Genomic DNA, 23,380 nt, shown 5'->3' on the forward strand with positions numbered 1-23,380 from the left:
ATATGCCATGTGTCCCAGCTAATGTTAGCCAGGCTGGTCACCGAAAAAAAATATTGAGAAAGATTGTGCAAGATACAGTTACAATTACATCGCCAGACGTCTGATGACAAGACACCGCATGTCTTAAAGGCGTATCTTTCACCGTGTTTATAAATGTGTTTTTTTTTCTTTAGTCAGCTTGGCTAACGTTAGCTGGAATACTCTAGATAGCAAAAAAAAAAAAAAAAATCCCACGCAGTATATATTTATTGGACCTCCTGCACAACATACTTGGAAGCAGCCCCTCAGTAGCTCGTTTCATGTCCCACATTGTAGATGAAAGATATACATACGCCTTTTGTTCGCAGTAGCAGGACGTGGGGGCCTGAGCCGGATCCATTATTGCATGAAGGGTTGTCACTGGGTACATCCGAAACCGGCAGGGCTCGCGTGTAAAGGTTCCAGTGGGTGACACGAGAGACAGATAAGCTTTATTTCTGAACGACTGCTAGTTCGAGTCGTCATAGTCGGAATCTAGCTGGGACCCGGGTCTTGGTGCTGAGTCCATTTGTTTGAACCCATGTAGTCCGTCACCTGTGGCCATAGTGCAGGGCGTAGCTCATATAGTGAGGCAGTCCACCTCTATTAACTGTAGTCAAGGGAGGATGGGATGTTTGACCAAGTTAAAAAGTGTGGAGAAGATAGTACGGTGTAGCATTCCCAGTAACTATGGAGTGCGTTAGGGTATTTGCACAAACTTGACACGCCGGTTTGCCAGGCCTGTTCTCAATGCGGTGTTGAATAGCATAATTGGGTATGTAAAGTGTTTGTGCCTGGCGTGTCAATACAGCGCCTTCGCCTGTGTTTGTTTGTGATAGCGTTAGTAAGAGGAATCTCTTGTTTTGGCTTTTGGTATCTTCGTATGTTTGACCATTGTGCCGCCGCCAAGCACTGCCTTCAGGGGCTGCGGGCCTCCTCAAGCTGCCAAAAAAAAAAACACTTTTTCCCGCAGTCCTCCCATCTGTATGAGTGTATAAGATGGCAAATGAAAAGAAGAAGAAGAAGATTACTGCGTTGTTTTCGATTTTTTCGGCTCCGACACCTCTGGGGCAATAGGTCTCAGGTAATTTCATGGGGTTGATCGCTGTTATAAAATCGCGAGCTGACGTACGAACTCGTTCATCGCCTTCTAGTCCCTGGTTACCTGGGACCCACTCGAACAGAATCTGTAATGTAAAATGTTTGTGTATATATTTGTTGGGTGTAGTGCGGATATGATCAGGGAGTGTATTTTTCGTAAAGGCACGTAATGGTTCCCGACGAACCGAGTTGTGATAATCTCAGTCTCGTGTGTGTGCAGGCAAATGGCTTCTCTAATGACCTGAATTTCTGCGTCCTTAGGAGGCAGTACTACTTCGTGAATGAGAGTGGTCTGGCTTCATTGGCGACACTTGAGCACCAAGTTATAAAATACACAGCGATGTTCAACAAAGCCACCATAGTGCAGTGACCGGATGTGGAAATCTCTTTCCATTTCCTCCTTCCTTTCTTACTTCTGCTCTATCTTTTTCTTTTTCTTTTTTCTCTGGAAAAGAATACTACGATAGACTGAAGTAGTATATCATTTTGTCAAGTTAATTCCTCTTCGTTCACCTGAGATTAATGTATGTGTTATCCATGGAGGGATTATTTTCATTATAGCAGTGCGCACGTCTCTCGCTAATATGCTTATATGGACGTCAGTGACTAAAATTGGACAAACGATCATTAATTATTGGTGTGCAATGGTCACAAAATTCACAGCAACTACTTCAGAAAAAAAAAACATTTATTGTGATGAAATTGTTTTCAGTCGCAAAGTCGTCACTTATAGAAAAAAATATCACCGCATTCGTATACTGAAAGAACCTGTCATCCTTTTCGCTGACTCTTGTGAACACAACACAGTTTTCTTTTTTACTTCTTTCTCAGCAACACCAACATTGCTCGAGTGATCGGAAACAATTAATCAAAGCAACTCGTCTCGTAACGAGGATGTCTTTCAGGTGCACAGTTCGCCAAGAACCTCACAAGGCATTTATAACATGTACTTTGTGACAGCTTCTGTACATTTTCACGGATTTTTCTTATTGAATCCCAAAAATTAAACGAGAAATATGTGTTTCTAGTAGCTATGGGAGCGCATACTGCACCAAGCCATTATATAGGTGAATAGACGGCAAGCTGAAGCAAAGAACTACAGTCACCCCTGGAACGCGCCATGATTTAAACGAAGTCATGAGAAAGACGAAATACAGATAAAGAGAAGGAGGCTAACCACGCGCCTGCCTGGCTACCTTGCACCGATCAGGAACGAAATGTCGAGCGAAGAGGCATATCTCCGTGGACAGAGTGGGACGACGACACACCGTAAAACATGGGGCTATGTTCGCGTGAAGAGAGCGTACGATGAGAATGATAGAGAGGACGTCCAAGCAGCTGTCTCTACTCCTCCTTGAGTGTCGTGCTCGTCGCTGGCTGCGGTGTGGTCGGCGGTGGCGTGACCGTTACTTCCTTGACTTCGGATGCAGCCGCACCGCGCCCCAGACCCCTGGCAGGAGTCCTAATCGGGGGCCCAGCGGTAGGCGCCCTGAGAAGAGTGCTCGGACCCTGGGCCGGTGGGCCTTGGACGGGGCCAGCCGTCCGAGCGGGGCCAGCGGTCCTGGCGGGGCCAGCCGTCCTGGCGGGGCCAGCCGCCAGGGCAGGGCCAGCGGACAGGGCGGCAGCCGCGGCGTGCGCCTTGAACGTCGGCACCAGCGGCGCTGCGCGCTGGATGTCGTTGTCGCTCAAGAACTCCGCGGTGGGGTCACCGATGTTGGCGTTCAGGTAGTAGAAGTCCTTGGCGTTCTGGCAGGGTACCGAGTCCTCCTCGTAAGCGCAGGTCAGGCTCAGCTGGTTGAAGACAGTCTGGTTGCCGCACAGGAAGCTGAAGTGCTGCATCTCGTGGTCGGTGGCACCCTGCGGGCCCAGCACGTCGTGGCAGATGTGGAACACCTTGCAGTCGTTGTCCATGTCCGCGTAGTAGCCGTCGCCGGGACACTTGAACGTCGTCTTGACGCTGCCCAGCAGGAGCTCCGCGCCGTCGGGCAGCAGGTACGCCTCGCGGCGACGCTGCGCACGTCAACTCGATCAAGGAGCGCCGGCACACGCCGTTCCTTCTCAAGCGAAAGGCGGGCACAGTAAATGCCCACAGTGCAGTTAAAAAGAAGTGAAAAAATAAACACGATGCCGAAAATATTGACATTTCAGATGGCGCTCGCATCAAACAGTCTGAATAATCTAGGCATGTTTGGAGTGCACTCACTGGTCGCAGTAATTGCATAAACACTTCAAGGGACACTCACTCAAATGCTAGGCCAAGCGATTCTGCCAAACTATTCTTTTGCAACTCTGTCTAATTTGAGGCTTATCGGAGGAAATAATTAAGGCCAGCCTTGTCCTGCGTTTCTTCGACCCTCTTTGAATTTCGCGCGAAAATCGTTAAGCCGATGATGTCAAAGTTACCTCACGAAGTCGTTCGTATTTTAGTTTATTTCTTCTTTGGCTTTAATAAAAAAATTATTGCAGCCTGTTGTGTTCTCACTCAAAATTTTTTTTCTCATTTCCATTAATAAAGAACTACCTATCATCTGCCAAGTGGTGCCACAATCCCTGAGGTCATAGACAACTAATCCAGAAATTTCAAGGTGTCTTCGCAAGGTCACTTTGCGTACACCAAGTATCCACTCTCTCTAAAGGTCGCTCATTTGCTATACTGATATGCCAATATTTTGAGCAATAATCTTCTTCAAAATTTTGTTAGAACAAGAGAGAAGGAATAAAGCAATAACAAGGCAGAAGGGTAGGGTTTGTGATTGGTTATATGGCGTGAAAAAAGGATGTACTGAGACATCATAAGAGCACAAAAAGCAAATGAAATGAGTACACGCATAACACACACAAAGAAGCAAAAGACAAAACATTATTACAATAAAAAAACATCTGAATAATATACTTGTTAATATTCAAACAAACAAGTTTCGTAAAACTTGAGAACGCCACAGTTTTCACTGCAAGCAGCCAAGAGTTTTTCTTGAGTTGCCCATGGCCGCTGCTCAGGAAAGGTTTTACATCGAGCTGTTTAAGCAATATGAAGCGCAGTAAAGTTGCTTACCCTAACACCAGGGTGCGCCGAGGCAATGCCGAGCAGCGCTGCAAAAAATCAAGGAAGAAAGATACACTTTATCTGCTACGTGAAACTGGTGTTGTTCTTGTCTGTTCGTTTTTTTTTTTTTAGTTTTGTTTTTTTAGCGCAGATAGCGTTAAGGGCCCCATGTCGCAGAAAATCTGGTGTCGGCGTCATTGTCCAAAATTTCTGTAAATATTTAGGGTATATGTATATGCCACGCCTTGCTATATGACATGCGGTATATGCGGTTGATATTGCCACACTTACATCACTAAAGTTGCTCGTACCTTGTCTTACATTTTTGGCAACGTTATTCCTCGGAATTTTGAGAATGACAGCTCACAAATAAATGTCATGAAAAAAAAAAAACACCGACAGCGCATGTCGCATGCCTTTTATGTTAAATCTTGTAAGACTGAAATATTAAAAGTGCGAAACAATAACAGATACCTGAAAATGATGCAATTCTTTTGGCATGGCTCTGCACTAGCTCCGGGATCGGCCCATGTAAGAGGCCGCGTTTCTACCAGAAAGCTCGCATTCGTGCATAGCGTTCGCCACAAGCGTTTCGCGGTAAACATTACGTTTACATAAGCTGCATTTGCCGGGAAACATGAGAAGCAGTCAGGGATCTTTAAATCTATCGCATTCCACTCTTATGGCGAATTCCATTGGGAGAACAGGAGCACTCAAAAGCACGCTGAAAGTGCTCGTTCCAGAGGCGACGTGTTTCAGTGGTCGAACAGGAGTGGGAGAGCCGTCATCCAGTGGTAGAACAAGAGCAGTTTCGCTGTGCCGAGAGCAGCCGGGAGCAATCCGGACTGCTCTAGCCGGAAAAGCGGAGTACGGAGGAAGTCACGCGACTTAACCGTCATATCCTCCTCATTTCCTTTTATTTTGCTTCAGTCGGCGCGCGCGGCGGCAATGGCGGGAGCTAAGCGTTTGTTGGTGTTTTGGCACCGCTGATTTTGTCGTCGGTGACACGAGCGAGCTTCACAGCGACTTAGCGACAGATCCTGGCATTTTTAGTCCGCCTTGCTTCTCGTCGGATGCGCGGGGCACAGTGGCAACAAAGCGTCTTCGCCTTGCTGAAGTGCTTGAGACGCTCGACCTGACAGCAGCGAAAGCTGCTGGAGCTCAACTTCAGATTCAAGTTGCAGTTTCAGATATCTTCGCAGGCGGAAACGTTGTGGGATGCGTCGGCGCTGCACAAAAGTATGTAGTACGTGGCCGCAAACGGTGACAGCCTTACGCCCGACAGATTACAAGACGATCACGCGTGTTTTGCAGCTCTCCTGCAGAGAATGCTGGGACGTCGATAGCTTTGGTCACATGGTACATTTCTCCTCACACGTCCCCCTCCCACCTGCTCTCCGAATGCACGCCGTATTCCAGTGGCGGGTCGAGTGTCCCTGCTCTTGCTGCGCTGTCACCCGACTCCGCACTGCGCGGCGCCCTGCTCCTCTTCTCCCAATGGAATTCGCCATTAAAGGCGAAACTCAAGCGTCCTCCAAGTTTTCTTTTTTTTAACACGAAAGTGTTTTATGCCGGGGTCCGCCAAGACTTCACTGACGTATTTCCGTCACGGAAATACGTCATAGAACATAATACAAAGAAAGAAACCAGAAGAAAAAGTTCCACAAACATGCAAAATTTGGAAATCGAACCCACGACCTCTCGGTCCGCGACGATAGACCGCCGAGCGTTTAACCCATTGCGCCACAAACGCATTTGCAGAGAGCTACACAGACGCGCCTTATATATCTAACACTCCTCCGTGTACCCGCGCTCTTGCTCGGGGCGGTGCCGCCGCCTACGAGCAGAAAAGAGAAGTACTGCATTATGACACTAACGCGCACCGACAGTGAACGCTTCGGTGGTCTCAGCACTACGACGCCTCGATGCCAGCATTCGAAGGGACGCTGGCATCAAGAAGCACTACCAACGCCACCTAGGTGGCGTTCACCGTACTCAGCACAGCGGAGCGTGGCCTCCGCAATTAGCTCTGAAAATGTTTCTGAAGTTTTCAGCTGCGGCTTCGGCGCACCTCTTTCAGAGCACGTCATGTTGACGTTGTATTTAGAACGAAAGCGCATTCCATATGACGGCTATAGTGGTTGACACCTCAAATGAAAGCAACGTCGAAAGATCTTCGGTAGTGATTTCGGCATACGACGTAAAATAGACACGCTAACAACAAGTTGAAGTTGAGGCTGACATGCATTCTCAAGACAATTATGTTACGTATCCTGTAACGGTACCCTTGACATTTGTTTTCTTTTCTTTTAAATAATTAAGGACACGAGGAACAGTTATATCTTTGGTTATCGTGAGAGCAAGTGATAACAAGCGAGGTTGCTCGGGTAAGTAGTTAAGTGTGTAAGATCGTATAGCTCAGTGTGTCCACTAGTTAAGCGTGTAATTCTACATGTAAAACGCTGGCAACTTCTGTTCGCTGACACAGCAAGCGAGCTAGTACTTCTTGAGACATTTCTTGCCAGTTTTATTCGTTGAGAATGCACTTATCAATGTTCTAAAAAGAAGTCAGCAATGTTGATCCATAAATCAGATACCTTAGGCTTCTTTACTGCTTGCTCGATGAAAAAGCGCACAGAGAAGCGCAAACTACCAACTGGCTTATTATCAGATCACATCGACGTACCTGACTGTGAACAAGCCCGAGACCTGAACTGCTTTGCTGATAAGTGTTCATGTGTCACGCACTCGCAGAGTTTCGGATTCTTCACAGTAAGAAACGCCATGTGATTCGATAATAAACCGGTTGTAGTTTGCGCTTCTTTGTGTCCGTTTGTGCTTCCCTTCCTCGTCTTTGTGCATTTCGTCTCGTTATTGCTTAGGCCGTACACAGTGCAAGAACAAAGAAATCCCACCACTTATACCGATTCATTGCTCCATCTATGGAGTTAAATTATTTATTACCAAATGGGCGTAATATACAAAGGAAAGCAGCAATATTACTCACCAATAACCAGAAAAAAATTCATGATGCCTCTTGCGTTTGTGAGGTAGTTTTCGTCTGGAAAAAGAAAAGGGAAGTTGCAAGCAATGGTTTCTTTACCTCACCTCAATGCTCCAAAACCCCGTAAGAGGTTGGGGTTGATATAATCTTGGTTATTGCAGTCTAGTTACCTGCACTGAATCAGTAATGATTTATTAGTGTTTATATAAGGACCACGTGGGGTGGGGGGCACCGCCACATTTACACCCTTTTAATGCCTTGATCAGGCATCTGCAGAATAAAATGTTCAAACTTCCAAGAGCACAAAACGAGAGACGGAAGGCAACTAGTGATTGAATTTAGGTCAGCTGTTAAGGGAAAAGTGTGTTAAATGGCTGAATGCTGCCAAGGCACGCTTGATATTCGCAAGAGTCTATAAAGCCAGCGGTGCGAGAAGCGTACTGAAATAAATAATTGTACGCGCTCACAAGTATAAGATTAATTGCCAACCAGCCTCTTCGATTAAAGCCCATCCATTACGTTTTCCGCCGCCCCGATCAAGGGGCTTTGCTTTCGATTTCTCCAACTCCACGTCGGGCTGCAAACTCTGCAGCTTCTAACCCGTGTTTCTTGCGCCAAGGCGCATTATTAGTGCCGAAACAGAAACCGGGCACATCAAAATGCCCTTCTACATGCCCCTCCCAAATCAAGATGGCTGGCCGTTTTGGATATATTCATCCCGCTTCGCGCGTTCATACTGGTGTTTCTAAGCCTAATTGTAGTACAAAGAAAAGTAGTTTTGAGTACTTAAGCTTCCTTGCGCGCCATCTAAGTACGTAGTAATACTAGTATAATAGAGAGAGCATGTAGATCACGTTTGGTTTGTTCAAGTTTTAAAATGTTTCGCTGTTTTGAAGTTTAAAATATCTTCAAGTTTTGTCTTCAAGCTTCAAAAAACGGAGTCGTCTAAATTCCGACTTGGTTCTTCGCATTTTTTTTTTTTATTTCGCTTCCTATAGATCGTGCAAAAAAGAGGAAAACTTTTTGTGTTTTTCTTTCAATATTCAGTTATTCTTTTCTCGAACCCACGCATGTTTAGCTGCCGAGATGTTGTGTCACTATGCAATGCGGTGGCCGCGCCGGATCGTCGCGGAAAACACGATGCCCTTCTGCGCCCGACGACGACTCTGAAAAGTGCGCCGGTCGTCAGTCGTGTTTACCCATCGGCGGCTTCCTGTTCGCGTTGCGCAGCACGTCCCACGGCAGCCCAAGAAGCGCGTCCACGCATGTGCCCAGCCCGACCCCTGTCAGCCGTAGCGCGAATGCTGCGCGGCCGCCTTCTCCGGTTGCAAACGCGACGCTTTCGAAGGCGCCGTTGGCAAAAGGACACGTCTTCGAAATGTTCGCTCATTCGCCATGATCGATCACGGGTTGAGAACGCGGAGGACGCGCGTAAGACCCCCCCCCCCCCCCTCCCCACTCTTGACTACTTTTGCTTGAGGTACCCTGGCTGGGACACTCTACAGACGGAAGCTGACGTAAGAGACACGCGCGCGCCACCGGTCGAGCCGAAAAGCCGCCGAGGCTCCCACCTCCGGGGGCAACAATGAAACAAGATGTCATTACGTCACTGCGACCTGCCGGAAATCCCCTTTGCCTAAGGGGCCACACCGTACACGACGAGCGAAAATTGGGCCCGTCTCTTGTCAACGCCCCGGAATGCAGCCTCGCTAGGCTCTAGTCCGTCGCGCTTTTTTTTTTTTTTTTTTAATTTTTTTCGACATGTAACTTGAGCAGCTCCCAGCAACAAAACATTGCGTCGCTGCTGCAGATTTCACCTGTTTTGCCACCTCTCTTATCGCTGAGCCTAGGCTTAACTACACGCCTCCAAGGTTTTGGTAATAATTCGTGAGGTTTTGCGCCCCAAAGATAAATAGAACTACAGTGACGAATGTGGATTAACTTTGACAACCTTGCATAGTGAACAAATATACACTGAGTTTTTGGGTTCAATCACTATCGGAATACGGCCAGCCGAAGCCCGGGTCCACGCACTTGTGCTCAACATGAGTACGCCGGATACACAGGGCTACTGCGGCGGGTGAAGAACATGCCTCCGAAAGTACTGGAGCCGCCGTTCTCCCTGCAAGTGTTTGCAAGTCATAATTTTCAGTTTCATGGTCCCTCAAGTACGTTTAACTCCGTGAATGTAGATCTTTTTTCGCCATGTACAACTCCTTGCAATACAGCACCACCATTGATTTTTATACGTTTATCATTTAGTCTTTCCTTTTTCGGCAAAATTTTCAAAAAAAAATTATGCTTTTTGCGGTTACTCACTTTGACCTCCTATAAAGCTGCCAGCGGGGTTTGCAGCAGTGGGAATGGTTTCCCTTGACCGTGGAATCACCCTTACGGTCGATCTTGAGGTCACGACTATAATTCGACACGAGCCAAGTAACTTGTGCCGATAGGAAATGTTTGAAAAGATTATGAGAATAGTTTGTCATATGCCTTCACGAAACAGATAATTACCACCACGAAGTACTCTTACTCGGGACAATACCACGAAATATCTATTACCTTCTTTTCTCCGCGGCTCCCTTAAGCCACCGTAAGCTGCCAGCCCTTGTTACTGCGACTGCAGTTGGAAGCACGAAAGTTGGCTTTGCTGCCTCCGCCTGTCCTTCCCGTTCTACCATCGCCGTGCTCTCAGGCCACACCCACCCGCAGCCCCAGTCAACATATGGCGAAGCAAAACAAAATTTCGCCCATCTCCGCCACTGGGGATTGAATTCAGCCGGTCGCACTAACCACTGAGCTATCACGCACTGAGATGAGGTATTGTGCGAAAGGGAGACTGCTAGACGGGTGGCGTCTGTGCATATAATTCGGACGGTGCAGCAAGAAATACTGCAACGTACAAAGCTGACGTTACAAGCATCGAATCTTCTTTTTTTTTCTCTCTTGTTTTTAATACCGGCATTATTTGGACAGCAAGGTGGCGATGTCCTCTCTCAAAGTGCTGCTGTAATAATAAGTGGGTTCAGAGCCAGATAAATCGCTGAAGTGTCCTGATTTCTCTCTCTCTCTTTCTCTCTCAAGATGTCTTTCAAACAAGTCTGAATAACTTTTGTTATCCCATTCTTCAAAAAAATTTCTATAGTATTCCGGCGCAGCTCGATACAGCGAGTGTTCGTGAAGCATAAAAATTAGCAACGATGCTTTAACGAAGTGAGCCCGTAAAGACTCAGTTGATAGGGCCAGGGCCGAGACCTTGCTGACAGCATTCAGCAGATACTTTTCGTTGCCCCCGATTGACACGTCTCGCATCTTTGACGGCCCAATGTAAATCGACGAAGTCCTCGTTCACCGGCGCAGAACTTCACATCGCGTTTTTTAAGAAGGTCATTTTTAAGTGAAGGAGCATTGATGGAACATCCCTACCAGTTGGCCAGCTTACTCACAGTACCAAAATTTTCTAGAACCGGAAAATTTGCTGAGGCTATAAGAAATTGTTCTGAGTTCGGGAACAGGGTTTTATGTTATCGTGCACGACACATTTTCTTTTCTATTTTTTTTTCACTACCGATCATTTACTGCGAAAGCAATTAAAAACTCGAAACGGGGTTTGCTCTGTCTGTCCATCCGGCCTTCCCGTTAGGTCGTCATCACGACGTCACCTTCCTCAGGCCAACTGCCCATCTCAAGTTTCAGCCTAATGATAAGTAGAAGAAAACTTCGACTACTTCTCGGATTCAAACTCATGCCCCTTCGGCAACGTGCAATTGGGAGATGGATGCGTTAACCACACCGCTACCACACAGCTTTGGTGCTCCGTACTTTTTGCAGGATCTCGCGCGCCCCACCCACACTCTGAGAGTGGTGGCGTCTATGCATGCATTTCTGTAACCACGACAGACAATACTGCATATCAATGGGAGTGAAAAGCTTTCTGCATGGCGAAGAAAATATTCTTGAGAAGATAACCATGCCTATTGTTAAAGACAGCTGCGGTCGTTGCCTGTAAGTGAGTTGACATAGCCAGAGGAATCATTCCAGGCTGCTAATTTCTTTAAATCTTTTCGTTTATGGGACTCTGGGCACTCTACGAGAGACGTATAGCTACGAGGAAGCGGGAAAAAAATTGGCAATTTTTTTTTTCAGCAGCGCTTTGCTCTTACACCATTTATTTGCATTTCCTAGCGCCGAATCTAGTCATAGTAAGTGCCAGTTCTCGCAGCAAATAAATCTCAGTAAATGTACTTTCAAACGTACGTTTCTTCCTTTCTTACATTCTTTCTTTCGTTCGTTCGTTCTTTCGTTCATTCTTTCTTTCTTTCCTTGTTTTATGGCGTTCTTTGCACGTTTATACTTCTTCGTGTTTTTTTTCCCCCGCACACCTAACCTTTCTAGTTTCGTAAATGCCCGCAGTGGTCATTCTCCATATTCACCACCAAATCACCGACCAATCAGTCGGTCCATTACGAACGTAAATGCGCCGAACAACTCTTCCAGCGCACCCTCGCCGAGTCCCGCCCACTCAAAAGTGTGTCACCGGCCCCGACTCGGTACACAACACTGCTGGCGCTCAGTAATTCGCGATCTGTGTACACATCCGCACTGCTCGTACTGCGCTTCATTAGCGTCCACTTTTTAAGGCCCCGGCGCGGCCCTGGATTGAACGCAACTGAACAAATGCTACAGGCGAAACAAATGATCGCGCAGCGAAAGAGCCTGTTTCCCTGCGCCTCGCGCGAAGGCAAACGAGGCGGGCCCGGCTGAGGAAGCAAGCCGCCCCGGGGAGAGCGCGCGGCAACTTTCTCGAGGGCGCCGTTCAATTAGGCCCAGCTTTAACCTCTGCCGCGTTGACCCCACGGTCCCCGACTCGGGGTCGCCCGCTGCCCGTCGTTTCCCCCGCGTGTTTCTCTCGCCCCTCGGCTTTGGAACTGACGAGGCATGGATGCCGCCCGGTGCTGGGGCACCCGAATCGAGGACGTGACATGATTGGTCAGCGACTCCGACATCAGGACACGTGGTGGTGTGGGCCTCTACTTTTGTTCTTTACTTCGCTTCTCTTTTTTATTTAATCTTTCCCGCGTCGTTATACGAAGGGCCACGCTGAGGAGACAACGAAGCGGGGGACGCCTCAACCACGACACTGCTGTCGGTTGAAGTGGCTTCGATCGTTGACAGGAGCCGGTATGTGCACTTAGATCGCGCAACGCGGAGGCGTTTCAAATGGCCCGCGGCAGCTCTCCTAATTAATATCGTGCTCCTGTCAGTGTGAACACACGAGCCCTCCCATTCCTCGATGTTCGCGGAATGAATATTTACTCTGTTCAGTCTTCCATCTCCTTCGTCGTCACGAAGGAGATGATAAGGATGTACGAACTTGCACATACACGCGGTGAATATGTGCGAGCGCTATGACATGCGCTTTCAGCAGCATGTATTTTTTTTAATGCGTTAGCGTTCTTAGGGTACTTCACGCAGTTGCGGGGACGTTGTATGCTTGTACGTATCTAACCGTTTTCCCGTCTACCTGGGTCACTGGGTCACATGGTTGAATGGGTAGCGCATCAGGCTTCTGTCGGAATCCGGAATCGGAATTTAATTACTTGAATAATGATATTTTAATTAATTCTTTAGCAGTACAGTCAACAAAGAATAAGACACCAACAACGAACCTAACGCTTCAATGATATGGGTTTCATTTAACTTACAGGAGAACTTTTTTTTCTAACTACGAAAGTTAAACCACAGAGCATATGTGTACCTCAAGAATCGATGGATACACCACTTTTATGGAATTACCGTCTTTCACTCCACCTGATAAAAGTAGAGTTGGGATCATATTTCAAGCCTAGTACCAGTTTAGGGGGGGAATCGTGCTATATTTGTCAATAGCCTGTTCTACAGAGGATGGAATGTTAGAATGAGGTGTTTTCATCAGTTAACCTTACTACACTATGTATCCGTCGTATTTGTAGCAGTACTTGGGTTCCCAGCACGACAGACCATCTAACTCAAATTACTTCCTTGGTCAATCGACCACTCCACCAAGCTTCTAGCAGGTCATGCATTAGTACAGCTAGGCAGCACGCTTCCGCTTACCTTTCGTGGCTCTTCAACAGCTCTTATAAATTGTCTTTGATCGAAGTTTCTCAAGGGAGAGAAAGTGTGGGTGGCAAATTCCTCACTTGAACATTCCGTGCGTTTCGCAAACACGCCGATCTTTAGTACCATTGTTGAAAATTTTGTTTTCCCACTATGGTCACTTCAACTGCAGCGTTTTACGGTGAACTTGATACCTATGTCGTCCTGTGAAAAATATATGGATTTCCTCGAGATTTTCTCAGAACAAAACTTGGCCGTAAGGCTGGCTATAAACAATAGGACCACTATGATGACCTGCGCTATAGGATAGTGTTGACTGCCGTGAAAGATGCGTCCATTGCGATACAATATTACCAAGCGGCGTCAAAAAGCGGGTTAACTCAAGCGACTGATCTTCCTGATTTAGGCTAGACACATGCCGCTTTTACGGGTTTCATGTCACTGATTGTCCCAATAATGCTCCGTTTCTTTCGCTTACGTGTCCCTGTGTGCGTCAAGCTAAAATAATGCATGTTGTAGCCTGCAATGTTGGCTTGCAGTTGCACTGCCACCAGGCATAGGCTCTCGCGCCAAACATTCTCAATAAACAACCGATGTCGTGCTGTTAATTTGCCGTCTAAAAAGCGTAAGTACCAGGCTGTCTTCCACCAAGCCCACATAGTAGCAGTAGCCCTATCCACCAGACGGGCATGTAAACCATGTCGGAAGCTAGGGTGGGAATAACTGTACTCTGCGCCACGTGAGATATAAATGAGCCACTTGTACGGTGGACCTAAAGAGACAGCTATTTCAGCAAGTTCCTGAATTTGTTTCTTGTCAAATTGTCGAATCTGACCGTGGCAATTTCTGTGTACACCGAGAACTACGCCAAGCTCCCGACCTGAACTACAAACCTGCTGACTTACAGCGTTTTCCATCTGCATCGCAGCCGCGGTATCCTTTACTCTTTCTCCGGATCTCACCACAGTGCTGCGGAGCACTGCGGGGAGCTCTGCCTCCAGGATGACTGTCAGGGCGGCGGTGCGAGATCCGCCCTTGGACGAGATGTGCGTGCCATACTGGGCGACTCTGCATTCCCGCTGCAGCGGTCCGTACGCCGGGTTACGCCGGCCGCAGAGGACTCGGCGCCTCTCCTTGACCTGACCAATGTGGGTCGCGCCGAGGACGGCAAGGCGACAAAGGCACGAAGGGGACGTGCCAACGCTTCGTGCCTCCTCCTTTGCGTCTATCCGCCGAGGCGAAGCTGCCATTCTGCGAGCATTAAGTCCCGCATATTTCAGTCCGGACCCCGATACAAAGGGCAGACGGCCGAACGAAGCGGCTTCGCAAGATCAAGTACCGATCGTCAGCAAAAAGCGTGAAACGATCGGGACAATGGAATAGGAAGCCAGGCCGCCAACGAGGCGCGCTTCGCTCGTGCGGTAGGCGAGGTCGCGCAGGGCGCGCTCAAGGCGTGTCGGGATGCCATTCACGACGCGACGACTGCCACGCTACGTCGTCCGAGGGGCAGCCGCTTCGCCGGACGTCTCGAAGCGTTGTTTTGGGGCATGGTGGCTTGCTCTTCCTTGCCTGTCACTGCAACAAGTTCTTTGTCTACGGTAAGACGAACCAGGCAACACGAGAGGACAGACACATTGCCTTTCCTGAACCGGGTGATTGCACTGCAAAGAGCCAAGGAGCGGCCAGGCACGTGCTCCATAGATCGCTGTACCCAGATAGGCCACTTGAAATTAGGCGAACGCGAGAAATGTCTCTTGTTTCATTTCCTTAACGACAAACGAGTAACGCAGTGATCAGCAGCAGAGGAGCTTCATTCAATTGGCTGAACACGCTTTCTCGACTGCCGGAGCTGTAAATAACAGCACACTATAATTTTGGAAGGACGAATTAGAAAACTAATCGGGTCGACTGTCCTGCTATACCAACTAGACCATGAACTGTGATCTCGCTGCGAAATGTGAGTGCCAATGAGGTAGTGGTAAACTCTGAGGAACATCCTTATGGTTGCCGCAATATACGGGGTGATCATTTTTAAGTTTTATGGCATGTTTAAAGATCGCCTGTGGCAGACAGCATAATTCTTGTCCTTGGGCTGGATCATTCGAAGAGGCGGACATTACTAGCACGAGAAATCGACACACATATGCAACAAATAAAAAATCACTAATTAACTTCTAATTAATTTAATCATGAAGTTTTACATGCCAAAACCACGACCTGATTATGAGGCACGCCGTAGTGGGGGACTATTTTACCGTGCACCTACGGTAAAATAGGAAATAATCCTGAATAACTATCAACGAAACAAAATTGCGTATAATCAAAATTTAGTTGATCAATCGTGCTAGCAGTTCTGCCTACATCGGAAGTTGGGAAGAGGGGCAGCAGCCGTGAGTATACACTAAGCCGATAACCGTCCACGCAAGCTATCTGTGGTGAAAGGAATCACGTACAAAAGGACCTTACGAGCAGGAACAGGGCCGGAATGAAAAGAAGTAAATGTCTAATGAATAGCGAGGAAAAAGGCCATCAAGGTATGCAGAGGTGAAAGCATAAAACAAGTTCAGGCATTTTTGACGGCATAAACCGACGCATTCTATAAGCTCCTCGATTAAGCCAATGTCACAGAAGAAGAAGAAGAAGAAAAAAAAAAGTGGTGTCAAAATCATTGAAAGTGGATCGACGCTGCTCCGAAGGGAAAGTCACAGGACGTGATGAACTTCCCATTATTAGTCATCAGCAGCAGCTTACAGTGGAGGAAAAAGTGTGCCATGGTGCCGACTTCATATTTCACTGCTATGTCAGTGGAATCGTTTACTTCCAGCTTCACAACATGCAGCACGCACTAAGTGCGTACGTCATCATAATATGTATTTGCGATAGCTAGTTGAGATTTTTTGTGTGACAAGGTATGACAAGAAGTTACCAAGTACGCTAAGGCTATCTCACTAATTTTGCCTTTTAGTATTCCTTACTGCCGCACTAGTTTGGCTATTTCGACGTAATTTGTAACTACTAGGAAAAAGTCGACCGCGTTAATTTTGGGATCATGACAGTCGCGAGAAACTTCAATTTCATCCCCTCTTCTCCACTAAGCCGTCAGTATAGGTTAGAAGTGTGGTATTCATGCGGAGGAGTATCGACAGAAGTGTTCGCTTCGAGTAGAGGCGCATTGTCTCCAACTAATTTCTTTTTTCTTGGATTCTATGTCTCGAAAATTCTTCCGGTGGACGGTACGTGGTAAAATATGGTCACAGCAGTCCGTGAAATTTTCCGACAAATAATCTAACATTGTGTTGCCGTGGTAGTTGTAATCCCATGAAATTTTGACGTTATTCTCGCAAAATGCGAATACACACAAATCAGATGAGCACGCATTCCTTGTGTACAGTTTCTCTTTAGCGTTGCTCAGATATGGACCACTCTGTTCATATTGAAATGGCCCACGAACACGTTTAACGCACGCATACCGAGTCACCTCAATTACGCATCGTCAATTACTCACTGGGAGCTCTTGCTCAGATGGTCTGGCCTCCGCAGCGACCGGCATGCTGACTTCAGCTCGTGGATTCAAGATGGCCTTCATGACTGAGGCTTAGAAGACTTCCTGATGCACGATGCGGCGAGATTGGTTTCATATATATATATATATATATATATATATATATATATATATATATATATATATATATATATATATATATATATATATGACCTCACTCTTGATGAAGGCCGTACCCCGGCCGAAACATCAGTAAAGTCCTGTTACATGTCTTTTCCTACGTGCTTCTATTTTTTGAACTATTTCTGTACCGGCTCCTGTGATTCTTTGCTCCACTAATATATATATATATATATATATATATATATATACTGTAACTGTGCATTAAGGCCTTAAGGCCACACATCTCACATAATAGATGAAAAGAAAAAACTCCACCTACACTACGGTATATTGAGTTGATGCGTCCAAGGAGGCATGCCGTTAGAAGTGATTCATCCTCCAGTTATCCGTAGAAGCACAATAAGGATAAAGAAGGTTTTTCGCTCACGATGGTCCTATGCAACCGAGACGATCTCGCGATATGACATCATCGCCGGGTCAGCATAGTGCTGCGCGAACTTGTTTGGTCTCGGCACGAGCGTAAAACTTAAATTGCGGCCCGCGTAATTGCGATGCTCACAACGAGGAAATTGGGACGCGTTAATTGCACCGCTACGCCAAGCGGGGCACTTGGCACGCCCGTTAGCAGACGCTGGCAGAGGCGCAGCGCGTGGCACCTGCGCTGCTTTTTCCTGTATCGCACACTTTGACCATATCACTACGGCACTCCAGTAATGACTTCATAAATGATCTCCCAGAACAACTTTTTTGTGTGTGATTGCGTATATTAAAGATGCGCGTATACGTAGGTAGAGCTAACGGAATTAACGGCTAATCATGCCAGGCTAACCCCGCCTGCTGCTACACCACCAGCACCACCCTAACGGAGTTCTAGCTGTAGATGGAAGCAGCATCCTCCCGGAAACTTCATTCCACTTATAGTGAAAATAGGAATGCAAGTTGCCGGAGGTTAATAATAATAACAAACAATACCAACCAATAGAGACAATTCAGCACGCGCCAACACTAACACTTGCTTGGAAGTGCCAAAAAGATACAAATTATTAAAGAAATAATTAATTACGAGACTTGTACTGTAGATTGCGGTCATATACTCCATCAGGGAGCCCAACAGCTGTTCTGGCGACTAAGTATCTTGTTAAACCGCAGTGGAAACTTTCTACGCGTATTTTAGTTGCCACCCTGACTAATACGCCTCCACTGATTCTCTACCGTTGCATATTCTATTTCACCGCATTAAGGCTCTACTTCAAGCTTTAACAATGCGGTGGATAAGGCGAGGACTTGAATTAAAGGCCTTGAGCACACGAAACCGATGTTCTACCTCTACTCCAAACCACCACGACGAAAGGTGCTTTCGATTATGAAACACAGTTATAGCGCTAAGAACAACGAAAGACAGGCACGACTTGCACAGGACAGGCGCTGGTCCTGCGCTGGTCCTTTTCGTGCTTGTGTATCGCCTTGCTTAGCTCTGTAAGTATGTTTCATAATGCCAGCGAACAACTCGCCCAGCTTTCAGCAATGTTAGGTGCTCTCAAGTACTGACCGGCAGCTTACCAACGTCTTTGAAAAGAAACATTGGCAAACATTGCATTCTGTCAGTAGTAATCTACGGGGCGGAAACTTGAAAGATAACAAAGAAGCTCACTTTGTAGCAGACTTGTCGTCTTTGCTAAGTGCTGTGAAATTGTTTGATGAACGGCTGGAAGCCTTATAAAGGAAAATATCGATTGCACCGCATCGACTGCACTGCAAGCCAGATTTAACGTAAGCCAGGTAGCCGAGATTATAACTCTCTTGTAGCCGAGAAATCGAGGTTTTGTAAGCCCTTAAATGCACACATCCTCGTAGGCAGGTGCCAAACTCGTCGAGTTGTTGGCCAAGCTCTCTGCCACTGTCACACAACATTAATGAATACTCCGGGATGTTAAACGTCAAGCTCTACAGTTAGAGCCGCAGACTTATGCGCACTAATGGCCACGACACCATATATATGAGGTCCATTTGATGTCCGTGGATACTGTAAATGTCATGGACACACCAGCAGTGCATGCAAAGAACACAACGAGAGAGCTGCCGTATTAGCAGGCTTTCTTATCGAGGGTCAGCGTGATGACCAAGCTGGTGATTTCGGTGGTTATCATCTCCACCACAAGCAAAATAGCCAGAAAGAGTCAAGAAATATTGGTCTACAGATATCTCGCTACGGGCTTCTCACACATTAGGTGCAGGAGGCATTCTGTACACAAACTATGTAGACAGGGCTGTAAACTTCGTCGTTCGCACTTGAAGTTTATTTATTTATTATTTTATTTATTTATATAATATTTTATTTATTTATTTATTTATTTATTTATTTATTTATTTATTTATTTATTTATTTATTTATTTATTAGAGCGCAGCTCTTGGGCGGCCGTTCCTACTGCGAGCGCAGGCGTAACCGAGCGAACGAGCACAGCGAAAGATGAAAGCGAACGCGAAACGCAGCGGGCGATGAAAGACGCGGGTAGGAAAGCGGAGAGGAGTGTACCGCGGAACCATGAGTCGGAAAGCGGAGGAGGCTATGGCGAAAGCGTGAGAAGAAAAGCGTAGTGCGGCGACGATGGCTACGAGATGGCGCCAGAGTAGCGCGCGTCGTCTGCAAGGTCTGTCGGCGGCGGCTGCTGTGAATTGCACCCACGCGTCACCCCCGCGCTGGTCCGCGCCAGCCAATATATCGTGAAGTGAAAACACGTATAGAGCTGCGCTCAAATCTCGCATTAGGGAGTATCGTAATCATAGGTGAATATTTATTTATTTATTTATTTATTATTTATTTATTTATTTATTTATTTATTTATTTATTTGAGAAGGAGGGAGGCTGCTCACGTATACCGTGTTCGGAGTCAAGCTCCAAACGCTTCAGAGAGAAGGAGCAGATTTTTTAGATTTGGTGGATCACAATCTTGCGAGGCTTGTTTGCAGTTCCGCATGTTTGCCTGCCCCCTTAGAGGGGAGCTTTGTAAAGCTAAAATATACCGGGTGTCTAAGCGAACGTAAACTTCAACTTTTTTTTTTAATTGCCGGTGGCAGATAGCACAATTCTAGTCCATCAGCTGGTGTGGTCGAAGAGACGGGTATTACTTGCACAAAAAATTGAAATGCATAATAGAATAAGTAACAAAAATTAACTAAACTAATTAGCTATTAACTAATTACCTTTTGGCACATATTGCAATTTACAAATTCTAGCCATGGAGTTCGCAAGGCGGATCCGCTTGGAATGAATTCTCAAGATGACACCAGTTTCGAGATATTAATTACTGAACTTTACGGAAAAAGGCATTGTCGACGAACTTTTCGGAAAAAGGCATTGTCGACGTTTCAGTTACTTGTGTGCTTTAGTGCATAAAACGACGTTTTGTTAAGAATGTAAGTCAAACAACAGTGCATCTTTACCGCAAGTTTGACGGCGCATATCTCGTAAATGGTGCCATCCACACAGTTATTTTCAAGTGAATATGTCTTACAGTCTCACTCGCTAGAATTTCTAACTTGCAATAGCTGCCATAAAGTAATTAGTTAAAACGTAATTAGCAAATTTTTGTTCGTGTAATTCAATTTTTATCCAGGTAATATCCGCCTCTTCGAGTAGACCAGCTCATGGACTAGAAGTGTGCTATCTGCCACGGGCAATTTTTAAAATTTTTTGAGTGTTCGACGAAACATCCTTACAACTTATAAGCAAGTCATTGAGGGCGTAACCATCTTTAATTCTTACATAGGATTCAAAGCCAGTTAATGGAGAGCACGGGCCGAATTTATAACGATTCATAAAGCTTATCGTTCGTAAGCGCTGTTTGCCATTGGCTAGCCGCCTTTGCTAATATGTCCGACATCACGATTGACTATCAGCTCAAATTACGCTACATGCTTTTGTTTTTTATTGCGATAGCAATTATATGGACACTTCAACCGGATTTCTGCCGTCGCCGTCGTCGTCGCCCGTCGCCGTGAGGTTCCCTATAGATAAAATCTTCGCCACGCGCCGTGCCCGAGCGGAAGCGTGCGGGGACGCGCGCTATCACGGAGAGCGAACGCGCTCAATCACCCACGCGCAAGCAAGGAAGCGGGAAGCCAGCGCCGGAGGGAGCGCGGGGGGGGGGGGGGGGGGGGGGGCGCACTTCTACTTTGCCAACAACCGCGCTCGTCGCTCGCCCGCACCGTCTCTTATTTCCACACGGCTCTGACCTTTATGCGCTGTGCATTCGCCGCTCAGTTTCCGTTGAAGCGATAGACCGCACGTACCTTCGCCCGCTGCGGCGTATGCGCTCGCTGCCAGCGTTTTGACAGTCGTTGTCTGCAGTCATTCAGTGTGATCTATTCATGTTTGTTTGTGCGCGCTCACACCACGCTTGTTCATTCAGTTAGTAATAGTCGGGCCACATTTTCCAACGCACGCTACACATGCAATGCTGCCCGGATTGGCAGTGCAGCGCTAAAGGTATTTCCCTTCGCACGTGCTGCCCACGGGATGCGCTTCTCATCAACACCACCGTTTCACACGCGCCTTATCGTGGTCATCCAGTCTCTCTTCATGTCGGTCTACTTACGCCGCAGCACACCTGCTTACTTAATCAGCTCATGTTTACTACAATTCATATTGCTACCAAAGCCGCTCACCTTACTTCGTATGACATTGCTGTGTTGCTATCGCATTCATTGCTTCGCCCTTAGGGCGAAACTGTGACATTTTCTGAGTAGCGGCGTCGCGCGCAGTGGAGATGCTTTTTTGCATATATGAATAACTGAACACAAGCTCGAGGCTGAAGAAGCCAAATTGGCATCGCTTACTGCATGGTACGCTCGTTTAACTCATGAGCTCTTTTCATTGTGAGTTCTTTGTATTTCTAATATAGGCTAAAAGTTCCAGGTCACACTTTCTTGTCAATTGAGCTGAAGTCACATGCTATAGCTCCACGGAGCCGAAGAAATCAATGGAAGCATTTTTCGTGTCACAGGTCAATATGTGCCTATCTCTCTCTCTCTCTCTCTCTCTCTATATATATATATATATATATATATATATATGAGGCGTAAACTCGTCAGTGATATGTTAAGACTAGCATGTCTATGACAAACGTTAGGCTCCTCCAGCGTTTGGAAAAATTAATTAGATGTGCCATGCATAGGTGGGCAACAAAATAATTTCAGGTGCCCTGGTGTGTTCTTCACTTATTAAATGAATATGTGATGATGATGTGGGCTGTTTAATGGTGCAAGGGCCAGGGATAGTCATTAAATGAACGTCGTGATGCCAGAAATTGAACCTTATGCATACCCGGCTAAAGATGGCCATCTCGAGAGGTTAAGGTTAACTAGGGGATCAGGCGGAGAGGTTGTAATAACATGAGCCTCAACATACGTCTAAGACTATTTCTATAGTCGCCGTACATAAGGAAAGTGGAGTACAACCAGTTGATACATATATCCTTGGATAGACACGGATGTTGTATTTCGTTATTGTAAGGGATGTTAGGTTTTGATGCGTGCATAAAGAACACTGCCAACAAGCGCTAAAATATAAAAGCATATTTTCATGTGCAACTCGTGCTACCGACACCAACGTTTTCGCTGATGAAGCGCTGCCCTGTGTGATGAACTTTATCTTCGCTCCAATGCATCAGGTTTTAAAACGCTGTCGATGCATCCTAAGTGAACGAAGAACTGGGGCCCGATGTTTTTTGTCAACTTTCAAAAATTCTCCATGCGCACTGTCATGACATTTGGGCTTTCTTCACGTTATCACAAGTCGCCTTGATAGTATCATATGAACACTGTTGTCGTCAAATGCAGTGGGAGGCAAAGAATGAGCATGAGCTTATTGGTCTCAGGCTCAAGCTTTTTCTCTCAAACGACCATTTTAGGCCCAGGCGTTATCATTTGCCGCTTGCTGAATTAAGCTTATCGCAGAGTAACGCGGTAAAAATGGCGCATGGGCCGATAAAAATTGGAATGGGGGGAAGAAATTAAGTCAACAGCCAAATATAAATAAGGTGAGATGTAGCCCTCTCGTTTCTTGCTTTCCCTGTTCGCTGAGCGCTCCAGGCTGAACAGCGATGTCGTGACCCCCGTGTCTCGTCGCTGGGGACGAAAGGATCAAGCGAACGCACTCACGTTTCGTTGTCCCACCCAGGTGGTCCGTATGCGCGAGGGCTTCCGTTACAAGGTGGAGACAGCAGCCAAGATTTCCCGATCCGCGAGTGAATGCCAACGGAGACGTGTCTTCGTCGGCCCTTATATAGTGACCGCACGACTCTTTCCGTGCACCGTTGCGGCGCTGACGCAAGCAATTTGCGGCTCTGGCTTCTCATTTGGGCGAGAGGCCACGCCGCTTCTTGTGGGCATAGGAAAAAAATGCAAAAGAACTGGTTGCCATATGCGTTCATGTTTAAATCGCGCTAGTACGAGAAGAATCTCTTTAAAAAAAAGCTCCAGAGGGGCGGT

General features: G+C 46.7%; 1 protein-coding gene across 1 annotated transcript; it reads right to left on the reverse strand.

The window, feature by feature from the left end:
* Positions 1-1,795: 1,795 nt before the first annotated feature.
* On the reverse strand, positions 1,796-23,134 carry LOC119434199 (guanine nucleotide-binding protein G(s) subunit alpha isoforms XLas). Its single transcript, XM_037701491.2, has 4 exons — positions 23,051-23,134; positions 7,170-7,223; positions 4,172-4,209; positions 1,796-3,129 (listed from the first exon to the last, which is right to left on the reverse strand). The coding sequence occupies exons 2-4, from the start codon at positions 7,189-7,191 to the stop codon at positions 2,464-2,466; spliced, it is 726 nt and encodes a 241-aa protein (XP_037557419.1). The 5' UTR covers positions 7,192-7,223; positions 23,051-23,134; the 3' UTR covers positions 1,796-2,463.
* Positions 23,135-23,380: the final 246 nt, after the last annotated feature.

Source organism: Dermacentor silvarum, chromosome 1 (assembly GCF_013339745.2).
Source record: "Dermacentor silvarum isolate Dsil-2018 chromosome 1, BIME_Dsil_1.4, whole genome shotgun sequence".
NCBI lineage: Eukaryota > Metazoa > Arthropoda > Arachnida > Ixodida > Ixodidae > Dermacentor > Dermacentor silvarum.

Coding starts and splice junctions, on each gene's coding strand:
- LOC119434199 (XM_037701491.2), bottom strand. CDS start 7,191: ATGAATTTTTTTCTGGTTATTG. Junction 4,210..7,169: donor GAATTTTTTTCTGGTTATTG/GTGAGTAATATT, acceptor GATTTTTTGCAG/CGCTGCTCGGCATTGCCTCG. Junction 3,130..4,171: donor CGGCGCACCCTGGTGTTAGG/GTAAGCAACTTT, acceptor TGACGTGCGCAG/CGTCGCCGCGAGGCGTACCT.